Genomic DNA, 11862 nt, shown 5'->3' with positions numbered 1-11862 from the left:
GTTAAAAATTGGTTTCAACAAGAGACTCCTGGCTCCCTCACACAAATTCTAGGCTTTGCTCCATCATTTTCTTCTTCTTTTTTTTTTGTTTGTGTCTGTACCTTCCCCTCCTTGACTACGCAATCAGAAACAGAGGAAACTGAGTGTAAAGGGAAATGATCTATTTTGCAAAGGTCTCCAGACGATGAAATAAACAAAACAGAAACAAACACAAACACAGAAAAGTAGGTTTTCCTCTATGTATGCTTTCAGTTATTCTAGAAGCTGCTTGTAACGCTGGTTAAGCCAAAGATGTTACATGACAGGTGTAATTTTATATTGAGGTAGCTATTTATTCTAAACACGAGTGATCCATGCAAATACTGCCAGAGATGCAGTATAAGGACCACAAATACTTATGGGCACTGGACATACTCCAGAGACTTCTTCCCCCCACACTGAGCCCTTGCAAACATCTGAGGTTTGCTCCAAACATTGACTGTCATTTTGGTGGTCTGAATGGGATCGAGCTTGTGCATTGCCCTTGTGGAGCCTTTTTCTAATAGATGGCACTAAAACCAGAAAATCAGTACTTGGGAGTTACATAATTGCTTGCTCATTGGCCTCTTTTTCTTCTCTCTCTCAACGGAGATTTTGACAACAAACCATTCGAGGTTGAAACTTTCAATAAATTTGAGCTCCTAAACAAATGAGCCTGCCAGGTGACCAGAGGCCACATAGAAGGAAGAAGAAACAGACTAGGGGAAAGAAACTGACTATTGTTATTAGTAAGTGACATTTCGTGCTTAACGCATTCTCAAACACTGGAAAGCTGCCTTTCCCTTGAGACCTTCATTTAGAACAGCTTAAATTCCGGAATGCGCTTAACTTGGCCCGTCGCTTCGGCTGCGTTTAGAGCGGCGAGCGATCCGCAAGGCTAAAGCCGCGCAGCCCGGCGGGCGGAGCCGCCTGTGCCCAGCGCTCCGCCCGCGCCATTCCAGCACCGCTGGGAAGCCCAGGAGCGCCGAGGCCTCGCTAGAAGCCCGCAGCCGCCGCCAGGAGCGCTGAGGCCTCGCCAGGAGCCCGAAGCCGCCGCCAGGCGCGCTGAGCCCCGGACAGGAGCGCGGAGCCCACACGGTGCCCCGGCCCCGGGGAAAGCAGATTCCCGATCCTCCCCGCGCCCGCCGGGGCCGGGCCCGCCCTGCGCATTGGCCGCGCCGCGCGTCACTCCCGGCGGCGGCAGCGGCGGCAGCAGCGGGGCCGGGACTTCCTCGTCGCCGCGGCGGCAGCGGCGGGGCTGGCGGCGGTGAGTGCCGGGGAAGGACCCCGCTCCCGGTACCGAGCCCGTCCGTGGGGGAGCCGGGGCTCGGGCGTGGCGGAGCCCCCGGCGCAGGACACGCGTCCCCAGCCCGGGGCGGCCGCGGGGCTGCGGCAGGAGCCGCTCGGCACCGCCGCTGCCGCTGCTGCAGCATCGCCCGGCTGCTGCGGGGTGGGCTCGGGGCTGGTGCCGCCCCGGGGTCCGTGTGTGCCCGCCGGGAAGCGCCGCTCTGGGCGTGGGAAGCGGCCGCAAGAATCCCGGGGTGCCCGGGGTGAAGGTTGGGAGCGAGCGGTGTTTGTACTGGGATTGCAAAATGGAGGTGATGGTGTGGGGGGGGTTGTCGTGTTTGGTTTTAGGTGTCTCTTTTTATCTGTTTTCTGTGGGGGCATCTCCATCTGAGGATATGCGGCTGTGCAGTGGGAATACTCTGCTCCGGCTTTAACTCATTTCCTGGTACACCTTGTATTCTCTTGCTCTGTAACCTGCTTCACATCGGACGTTGAGTTGCACTGAAACGGAGGCAAAAAGAAGAAGAAAGTGGGCTTGGAGGCTTGGTGGCAGAAAGAGGCAGTAATTTCCGTCATTGTTGAGCAATGCTGGTAACAGAAGCACATTCGTTATCTGAAATCTCACAAACAAGAGAGAAGGAAAAACTTGTTTATTCATGCCCTGCCAGTTGGTAGATCTCTTTGTTTAGAGAGCATTGAGCCTTGAGTGTTGTTTGTTGTAATTCTAATATTTACTTAGGTGACTTCCCCAGAAAGGGCGCAAGAGTGGGAATGGTTTTAGAATATGTTTGTGTGGTTTTGAGGAGAGACTCTGCATGACATGAGAGCTTTTAAAAAGAGAGAGGAAGAGAAAAAGAAAAAAGACAGAATACATCCTGTCATGATCATACATGCAGCATCATTGTTTTACTAAACCACGGGGGCTGTTTTTTCACCAAAGGATATATACTTAGTATGTGAGCAGAACCTTATTATAGCAGAGGGTGAGTCTTCCACCCACAATAGATTTCCTCAAAATATTCCTCACAGTGTGAGGTTTTCCTAGCTCTAGCTGTGCTATGTACATCCTTCGCTGTTTTGATGATGAATTATTCCTGGAATGTCAGGGTCCAAGGATGTGGTGTTATATCTTCCCCTCTCCTTTTTATGTGTGGGGAATCTCTGCAAATGCCTGGCTTTACTGCATTGCATCTGTTCATATCTCTGAAACATGAATACCAGACTAGCTGTGTTGGGATTTCTGAAGAGCAGAAATGGGTTATGTGGTTGGGTACTGCAGTTCTTGTGCTTTTTGCAATCCAATTTTTAAAAGGAACTCTGAACTTTAATCCCTAACTGATGCATTTAAGAAAAACCCACCCTCTCCCCTAAGGGTTTGCCCTGTGAAGATAAAAATTCGGCTTTTTTAAGGTCTATTGAGCTGGGCACTAGGAATATTAATCACTTATATAAAATTTCAGATAAGTGAATGTAAATAATATATTTAATGTATACATGTGTATGTGCAGGCACGTGTCTGTTGCTGCTTGCCTACACTAGAAACTTCTTATGTCATAGTTTTAGTATGAGGAAGGTATGCAGTTTGTAGAGGTAGCTTGCAGTGGCACATGCACTTTTACTTCCTCTGCTACTGTCAGAGCAGAGTAACTGCCTTAACTGGACTGGAAACAGAGTGTGAAAATGTTATTTAAAGTCTCCTTGTGTTTCAGGACACAGTTCCTACTGGAGCATACAATGTATTAGGACCGCCAGCGTTTTTTTTTTAAGGGGAGAAAAAAACAGTCTTAAAGTCGTGGTTTTAAAAATGTTTTCAGTATAAGTAAATTCACCAGGCCATTTGAAATGTTTAGCTGTGCCTGTGAACTCAGATTGTTAGTGGCTGTGTTTTTTGCTCTGCTCTCCACTGGAAGGTGTTGGTCTGTTTCAGTGAAACTGAGCTGCACAGAGATTTATTGGCAAAATGTTGGAAGATGGGGCTGGATAGAGATGGCATAGTCCATGGAGATGATTTAAAAAAAAAATGGTGAAAACCACATTTTCTATGTCTGGTATGGGGATAGTTAAATATGAGGAATTTTGGAAAATCTGACCTCTAGCATGAATGGAGGGTTGAACTCTGAAATATCACCCTAGTGTTTATATGGATTACTGGAAATTTGAACTCCTCCTGTTTCAGTAGTAGTGTCTTAACTGGAAGAAAAACCCATCTCTTACCAATCACATCATATTCCCTTAGCAGCAAATTCTTGTGTGAAATATGAGCACAAGGAAAGTAATTAATGTATTTTTAGCATTTTTAAAAGAAACTAGCACTAGGGAAGATGACTGTAGTCTGTAGGGAGCAGGCTGTTGAGGTACTCTTTTAGAAGGTATCCCAAATTAATATTTAGCTCATGTGGTACAATGTCATTGTAGTTCATGTGGTATACTGGGGAAATCTTTTCACCTTAGAGGCAGTATCTGTTTATCCTAGCAGGTTAGTGATCCTTGGATCTTCAGGAGTGCTGCTTGTGTCTTTGTAACACAGAGTTCCCCATGCTGAGAGAAATGGCAGTCCCAGATTTCTGCCTTTCCAGTGTTAGTTTTGAAATTATTCCCTGCCACCTTCAGGGTGCTCATGCATTTTTAGTTTGGGGTTTTTTTTGGTGGTGTGATAGAACATGAAGTTCGCTCTAAATGTAGCTGTTTGAAGCACATTTAAAGCACATGCACACACTTCAATTTTCTTGTGTCCCACGGCATTCCTATTCTTAGCGTAGCCAGCATGGAGGGTGTCTTCCATCAGGCTCTTGTGCTTAGGGCAGCCAAACACAGAGTGTACACCATGACTGATTTCATCAGAACCTTGCGTGCTCCTGCTTTTTTGACCAGGCAGAGCCTTGTTAAAGAATCCTGCTTTTCCCCCTGTGTGCTTTGGAGCTGGCCAGTGATAAGCACGTGTGGGTGTGAATGAGTTGAATTATGCTGCTAGAGATAAACGGGGTCCTGCATTGCTTTAAAGCACCTGATAAGAGATCCTAGGAAACAGTTTGTGGTAGGAAATTGCACACTGATGAAGTACTAACTGGAAAATCCAATCCTCTCCCTTCCCCTTTCAGCTCAGTCCGTGCCTCAGTGGAAGTGAGCACAGCTGACAGGCAAAGGGTAAGAGATGAACACCCGTGTCTTAGGGCTCAGAATAGGAAAGGCTTTGTTGCTAATACCTAGAGCTTGAATTAGCACCAGGTTTTGGAAACAAACCCAATGAATGTGTTTCCTGTCTGCTCAGAGTGGGAGAGGGAATCTTTGGCACAGGGGTTACCCTTTGCTTTTCGATCCTGTGCTGTGTTAGTAAATGCTGCTGCTGCAAATTGCCTTAGCTAAAACTTGGCACGGTGCATCCTAAGACTTGATCTCTCAGATCTTTCATTTCCTTATCTTTCTCCTTCCTTTTGCAAAAACAACAAAACAAAAACCAAAATAACAAAGAAACAAACAACCTTTAGCTAGTTTCTAGTTCAATCAGAGGAGTTCTCAATGTTTTATTAGTATAGCATGCTTAGCAAATAACCTAAACCTATTGAGATTAGAAGTGACAGAATAGTACTAAAATCTTTCATGTGCTTCTTAAAGAATACTGTTTTCTTCTCCCAGCTTTTAGGCATTATCATCCTGTTGTCTTTATCAAGTTCAAGCCAAGTAATTCTTTTATATTGCTGTATTTTTTCCCTTCCTGTGTTACCCCACTCTGAAATCCCTGACTTTCACTAGGCACTGCACAGAAGATAACTCCTGACTGCTGGCAAGTTGCAGCAACGTGACCTGTCCACTGCTGTCAGGGCCAAGCTGTCAATGTGCTGCTCCACGTGAGCTGCTGCTTCTTGTGTAATTCTTGCTGCAGTTCAGGGCTCTGTGTGTGTTCAGTGTGTGGCTCAAGTTCAGTGTGTGTGTGTGTGCATGCACAAATTTGGGTTGCAAGACTATGTTCAATTGAGCAAAGTACTCTTTAATCTGTTTTTATCAGAAATAACACATTTCTGTGTTGGCCAGTACACCACAAATACCTGTGTCATTCTGTTCAGGGCTAGTCTGACCACCTTGGAGGTGATTTGTAAAGATTTATGCAGAAGTGGTCTCAAATATGACACTCTAAAAGTTCAGATTTGGGCCTGTTAGTCTGAATAGCATTACAGTTGGTTTGGGGCATTGTTTGATACTTGGTTTTTGAAGCAGAGTAATTTTGCAGTGTAAGAGCTCAGTCTCCTGGGTTTCAGAACATTTCTGCTGCCTCGCAGATGGAGATGGCCAAGGCATGAAGGTGCTGATTCAGTAGCACAGCTGAGCTGTCTTGATTACTCTTTGTGTAATGGTTTACTGACAGTTCACAAACCTGACAGTCATGCAGGAAATGCCTTTTCTGGTTGTTTCCACCTCCTGCTGTGAACAGCTGGATCTCTGTAGGATCATTTGTGGTGCACTTGCTTCACTCACGCTCATTTCCCTGTCTCTCTTGCCCAGGAAGGATACATGACTTGCTGAAAAGAGAGAAAATGCTATGCTGGGGCTACTCGTCTTATGGACAGCCTGGGATAGGTAGCAACCTCCAGGTGATCATTCCTGAACCACAGGTGTATGGCTTCATCCACGACAGAAATGTCAAGGAGGTGGCATGTGGAGGAAACCACTCTGTGTTCCTGTTGGAAGATGGGGAGGTGTATACCTGTGGCCTGAACACCAAAGGTCAACTGGGGCATGACTGTGAAGGAAGCAAGCCAGGTAAGTCTGCTTTTTATACACACTTCAGGCTGTCTTGAGGCTGGTGGGCTGAGAACGTTATGAAAGCTGCTTTGTGCTGATTGCTGTGGAGCTGGAGCAGCCAGCAGAGCTGATAATCGTGTCACATAACACAGTGGTGATGCTGAATAGCACTGGCTGGCTCTGGAAAGCCAAAGCTGAGCAGGAGCAGCACGGGTGAGGAGACAGGTCTGCTCACTTTGCCTGGGAAATGCATCAAAACAGAGGCGAGCACAGATGGTCTCAGGGCAGATTTTATCTGGCATTATGTTCTCTTTTTATTAAGAGGAGGAGAGGCCCATGAGTCACGAGTGTCTTCTGCTTTGTCTTTCCAATTGCACTGCATTGTTATGCCCACTTTTATTCAGCTGTTGCTGGGAATTTTCTCACTTACACCAAAGAATACAAGTGGATCTGTGTTGAGCAGAATTGAGGAGAACAAATTTGTGTTTGGCCAACAGGGTTTGTAAATTTTGTTTCCCCCTTTCAGAATCCCTTGTCAACTTGTGCCTTCACTCCTTTTTCCTAGTCTGCAGGAAGGTCACTTTAGTGTTGTGTTCCCCAGACTCACACTGCATCTTCTTCATTGGCTTCTGATGGACAGAACTGATGAGTGCTGAACTGAGGCAGCTACTGCCTCTCCTTTCCAGGGTGAAAGAGTGCTTTAATTGTAAGTTGTTCTTGGAAGAAACCCTGAAGCCTTTCTTCTGGACTCTTTTGAATGTTGGCTTTCCAGTTTACCTTCCATTAACCTCTTGGTTTTGGCATGTGGTACAGATACAGGTATTTCTGTTTCCATAATATAGAAGTCCTGTGCTGTGGGTAATCAGAGCAAAAATTCCCCAAACTGCAGGCTGCTCTCTGTAGAGCTTGGGTCTTCTCTGGTGTCACCTATTATTGCATGATAGAGAGACAAGGTGTATGCAAAATAGCCTCAATTCCCCATGCAGTGTGTGCAAATCTGACCTGACTGGCCCTACTGCTCCTTTCCTCTGTCAGTGTCTTTTGTCTGTCTCTCTCAGAATGAGTTGGCAGGTGTTGGTGCTGGGTTAGAGGAGTTCACCTTGAATCTGCCCTCTCTTGCTTTTCCTACAAGAGTTTCTAGACAATTACTGAAAGGGATTGGGAATAGCAGGAATGCTTAAATCCTCTCTGTGCTACATCTTCTGTAGATTTAGGCCCTGGAATAAATGAGATGCTTGGTGAAAGGAAGCCAAGCCTAGTGAATATTCAACTCAAACTGCTGAGGATGCTTCATCCTGCAAATCACCCAGCTAGCTCAAGACTAGTGCAGAGGCCCCAGAAATTCAGCACTGTTTTGAGTGCACCAAAGATACTCTGAGCAACATTGGGCTATGCTGCTGGTTTACCCATAAAATTAAGCAAGTGTAAGCTGCTGGTGAAAAGGGAGGATTCACAGCAGGTAGATCAGAGCTGGAAATAAACTTCATGAATCCTGAATGCTGAAGTGTAGGCCTCTCTCAGCTAGGTAATCCTGCTTTCAACTAGGCCAGTAGAAGAGGGCCAGTCCGAGCTTCTGAAATAGAAATGAAAGGTTCTTTGTGTTTGATCCCAAGTGCCCTTCTTCTACCCCTTAAGTTAGGGTCTGTCACCAAGATGTGAAACCACATCCCACAGGTTTATTTTTTTTTTCTGAAAAAGGTTCTGCAGTGCTGCTCTCTGAGGAGCCTGTGGCCATCCCAGAGAAATGGTGTTTCAACATGGCATTACTGGCTGTGCCTCCAGTGGGATTTCTGCTGGCTGGGGCAGGTGGGAGGGACGTGCTGTAAAGCAGGGAACAGCTGCTCTTTTTAGCTTACAGTGAACAGGCACAGCAGCCTTTATGGTAACAGTAAACTGGGGGAGAGCCCCATCACACTCTCCTCTGTGCTTTGTCTTGCAGCCCTGGGAGCTGAATTTCTTAGTTTTCATTTGCAAATGGGAACAAGAAGAATCAAGCCTTCCTCTTTCACCCCACTTCCTCTGCATGGGATAAAGACAGCCTTATACCTTCTATGTAGAAAGGCCTGTTGAAGATGCTCTTTTCTGTTTTCCATTTTTGTGGGCTTGTGAATGAAGCCATGCCTGATAGGTGATGAAGCTGCATGTGTGGGACACAGGGTCCTGAGCTGTTGGAAATGGTAGAGAAGACTGTCAGGAGGAGTCTGTGGTAGAGAATGGGAGACATGCCAGGAGCTGGGAGTCCTGGAGCTGCATCTCTCCAGCCCTCTCCTGCTGGACAGGGCAGTGTGGGCTGAGGTCTCTTGGTTTTCCTGCCCTGTGGCTTGGTCCTGTCAAGGCTGTGAGGGCAGCTGGAAGTGGGAGCTCTGCCCAGCTTGAAGTGAGCTCCATCTCCTGAAGTGAGCTCCATCTCCTGATGTAGGAGGCTGTGACACAATCCTGACTGTCCCTTTCAGGCAGCCCCTGGGGAGCCTCCTCTGGGCTTCAGAAATGCTTTCCAGAGTGCCTTGGTTGTGTTTGAGAGTAACAGGGAGACACAAAACTGTGCAGGGGGTTGTGTGCCTTGTGAAGGCTGCATTGATTTCCCATGGGCGGAGTGATCCCCTTCCTGCTGCTTAGGTCTTCCCTGAGAGGAAACTCCCTTTTATTTCTCACTATTCAGTTTTGCTTCTCATTCATGCTGCTCATGGAAAATGTCAAACGGTGGTGCAGAATTGTTTCAGCAATTCCTCTTGGAGGAGCCCTTTAGAGAGCACCTTTTGAAATGCAAGAAAACGTGTTAATTAAAAGCTGTGTTGATGGTCACATCTGCTGACCTTGTGGATGTAATGTGGAGAGGGGGATAGCAGCTGGCAAAGTGACTCTTATGCCTCTCTACAGGGAACAGAAATTACTGGGGGAGTGCATGCCACTGAAAGAGCATAAGTCAGTAGAAGTTTATTTTCTGGCATTGCCCTTTCCTCTGTATTTTACATTGGAGTGCTAAAATTAATATTTAGCATGTCTAAGAAGTTTAGCCTAACTAAAATAACATGCCTATTGACTAAATGCTAACTGCTTCTAAGTGTTTCAGACTCTCTCCTTTTGATAATACCAGGGTGATACCAGGTGTGGCACTCCCATGGCTCTACCACAAGCCATTTTCCCACATTGCCACGCTGCTTACCAATTCATTTTTGCTTCATGGTGATTAGCGAGGTACCTGAAGCACCCACCCCTCTTAGGGGTGGATATCTGGCTTTGTTAATACTTACATGGTCGTTTTTCCTCACCTCTTTTTTTTTCCCTTTTCCTCCCAGAATCATTCTGTAGCTTGTGTCCCTGCAGTCACTTGGCAGGGATGCAGAGGGAGAGGAATGCTGTTCCAGCGTTCTCTCACCATGACCAATAAAGCTTCTGTCTGACCTGCCCTGATTCTCACTTGTGTTCTTGTGCCCTTGAAGTCTCCAGAGTCTCTGACCATGTCTTAGCAGAAGTAGCTTGGCAATTTGGTAGTGAAGCATTGAACCTGTTGTTTTGCAAAATTAGTCTGAGTTTGCATTGATCTCCTGAAATTTATCAGATGATAACATACAGTATGTCTCTAACGGGTAGCAATAATTTTGTACTGCAGTAGTTTTAGAGGAAAAAAATATTCTTTATAAGTGTATCTAAATTTTGCCTTTTTCAGTCCTGTAATTTCACTTGGATTGATTTTCTTCAGGTCTGCCATGATGTCTTGGCTCCCTGTGATGATTCTTAGATAAGTGTTTTATCTGAGTGTGCATCCTGGAGAGCAAAAGACAGGCTGAGGTACCTAAGGTAAAGGCGCTTTTGGGATCTGGATGAAGTTATAGAGAGTGTGAAACAACTAGCCAGTTGTTAGTAGTTTGTAAAGCTTTGAAAACCTGCTCAAGTCCGAGATGTCAAACTTGTTTTCATCTCTAGAGATTTCTTCTGTTCAAGTCCTTTTGACTTCTGCTAGTGAGAAAACCTGGGCTTTGGTAACTAGTGTCTCAAGAGAGTTACAGAACAATGTCTCAAGCCAAATTTGTCTCAAACCTTTTGTCTGGTAAGATACAGCAGAGAAACCTATGATTTTTTTACAAAATTCCCTGTTTGGATGCAAATGTGCAGGGGAGCACTGCTTTTCTGTGCACTATGGAATCTATCTGCTCATAGCTGCTGATAGAGATATCATCATAAAGTTCATTCTCTTTCAAAAAGCAGGAAAAAAAACCACCACCAAAACAAACAAACCAGCCTAGGTGATCCAGATGTTCTGGAATTCTCTGAACTGAGTGCTTTTCTTTTCAGATGTTAGTCCACTCATCCTGAGCCTCAGCACAGGCTTACAGCAGCAGAGAGCTCAGTGCTCAGGTCAGGGCAGCATGCTTGTTAATCATGAGCCCTGGGACAGCTGAGAATTCAGATGTGCCACCTGCTTGGAAGGACAGTGTGTGTGGATCTTCCTGTTTTAGCCTCCTCCTGGTGCGTGAGGAGTCAGCCATGAGGTCCTGGCAGCTCTGCAGCAGAGGTGGCAGGGCTTGTGTTTGTGCTGAGCAGCTTGCAGACAAAGAGCTGTGTAAGGGCACTCATTATAAATGTTGTTTGTAAAAAAACAAAGGTGATTAAACTGGTCACCCCTTGCAGAGGTCGGGTATGTTCATTTGTTCTCATCCCTCTTGCTCCTTTGATTATCACAGGATCTGACTGAGCTGTTTCAGGTTGCTGTGCCCTCACTACTGGCTGCAGTGGATTTGCCTTATGGAGACTGAATTTCAGCTGAATTGATGCCATTTGGGCTTCAGAATGATTTTAAAATTAGATGTCAGCATTTAGAATTAACTTAATTTAGAAACAATTGGTATTTGGTTGAATGAGAAGTAAAGGAAGTGCTCTCTCTGAGAGACCTTAAATATGCCTGTGCTGTCTTGAATTGGCTGGCTGAGGGATTTGAATATGCCAAATATTTATAGTGGGGGTTGTTTTAAAATTTGTGTGGTCTTGATCATGTGAACTGACTTGTGCCAGTATTTTCTGAGACTGTAGGACTAGAAGAACCTATCCTGAGGAGAGAGAAGGCTCTTTAGGAGGGCCTAAACAAGTAAAAATTTGAGTTCTTGACAGTAGAGAAACCTACTCAGCACCTAAAATGGCTGTAAGGTGTTCTCAAATGCAACTCTGAAGTCTCATCACTAAACACAGATGTATTATTAGAACCACCAGATTTCTCTTTTGATTTAATTTTGCTGAGAATTAAAAACAAGGATGAGCCCAGGGAAGCAAGACACTAATTTTTTTTTACAATCAGTATGATCTGTTGTTACAGAGGACATGAGACACTTTTTGTGCTCTTTTACCTCAAAAGGCAGAGCTGCAGTAAAAATGACCAACTTTTTGCCTTCTGACTGGGGGTTTGTAGGGCAATTTGGCAACCTAAGCTTGTGTCTCTGTGGTATTTGTTACTTGTCACTCCTGTACCATGCACGCTATTCAGAGGCTTTCTGAAGGTGCAGCTGCAATAAAAGCCTGCCAGTGAAATAAAGGCTGCCTGCCTGCCTGGCTTGGAAGGAGCAGGAAACCTTGGCACAGTGTGTGGCACTAATGACTGGCCCCTTTGCTGCCAGCATGCTGAAGCTGCAAGATGTGCTCGGGATAAAATGGGTTGGGTGGTTGTGTGTGCTGAGTTAAAGGAGAGGGCAGGGAAGAAGCTGGAGGTGATAGATGCAAGTTTTCTGAATGCCTCAACCCTTTTGTAGTCAGAGCAGTTCTTTGTGCTGGACACAAGTGATGACTTTGTTAAGGTGAGTAAGTATGGCTGAGAGTCACAGCTTCTAGGAG

General features: G+C 45.7%; 1 protein-coding gene across 5 annotated transcripts in view; it reads left to right on the top strand.

The window, feature by feature from the left end:
• Positions 1-1235: 1235 nt before the first annotated feature.
• The window catches only part of HERC3 (HECT and RLD domain containing E3 ubiquitin protein ligase 3), a 44834-nt gene continuing 34207 nt past the window's right edge, over positions 1236-11862 (top strand). For 2 of the 5 annotated variants that reach the window (XM_063156632.1, XM_063156629.1), the window contains exons 1-2: positions 4410-4449; positions 5803-6060. In XM_063156632.1, coding sequence (XP_063012702.1) covers positions 5835-6060 — 226 coding nt within the window. In that variant the 5' untranslated portion in view covers positions 4410-4449; positions 5803-5834. Of the gene's footprint in view, positions 1286-4409; positions 4450-5802; positions 6061-11862 lie in introns of those variants that run through there. The other 3 variants (XM_063156633.1, XM_063156631.1, XM_063156630.1) reach the window with 2 other exon arrangements.

The sequence above is a fragment of the Melospiza melodia genome, chromosome 5 (genome assembly GCF_035770615.1).
Source record: "Melospiza melodia melodia isolate bMelMel2 chromosome 5, bMelMel2.pri, whole genome shotgun sequence".
NCBI lineage: Eukaryota > Metazoa > Chordata > Aves > Passeriformes > Passerellidae > Melospiza > Melospiza melodia.
The sequence above is the reverse complement of the archived record's forward strand: the minus strand, read 5'-3'. Positions and strand labels throughout refer to the sequence as shown.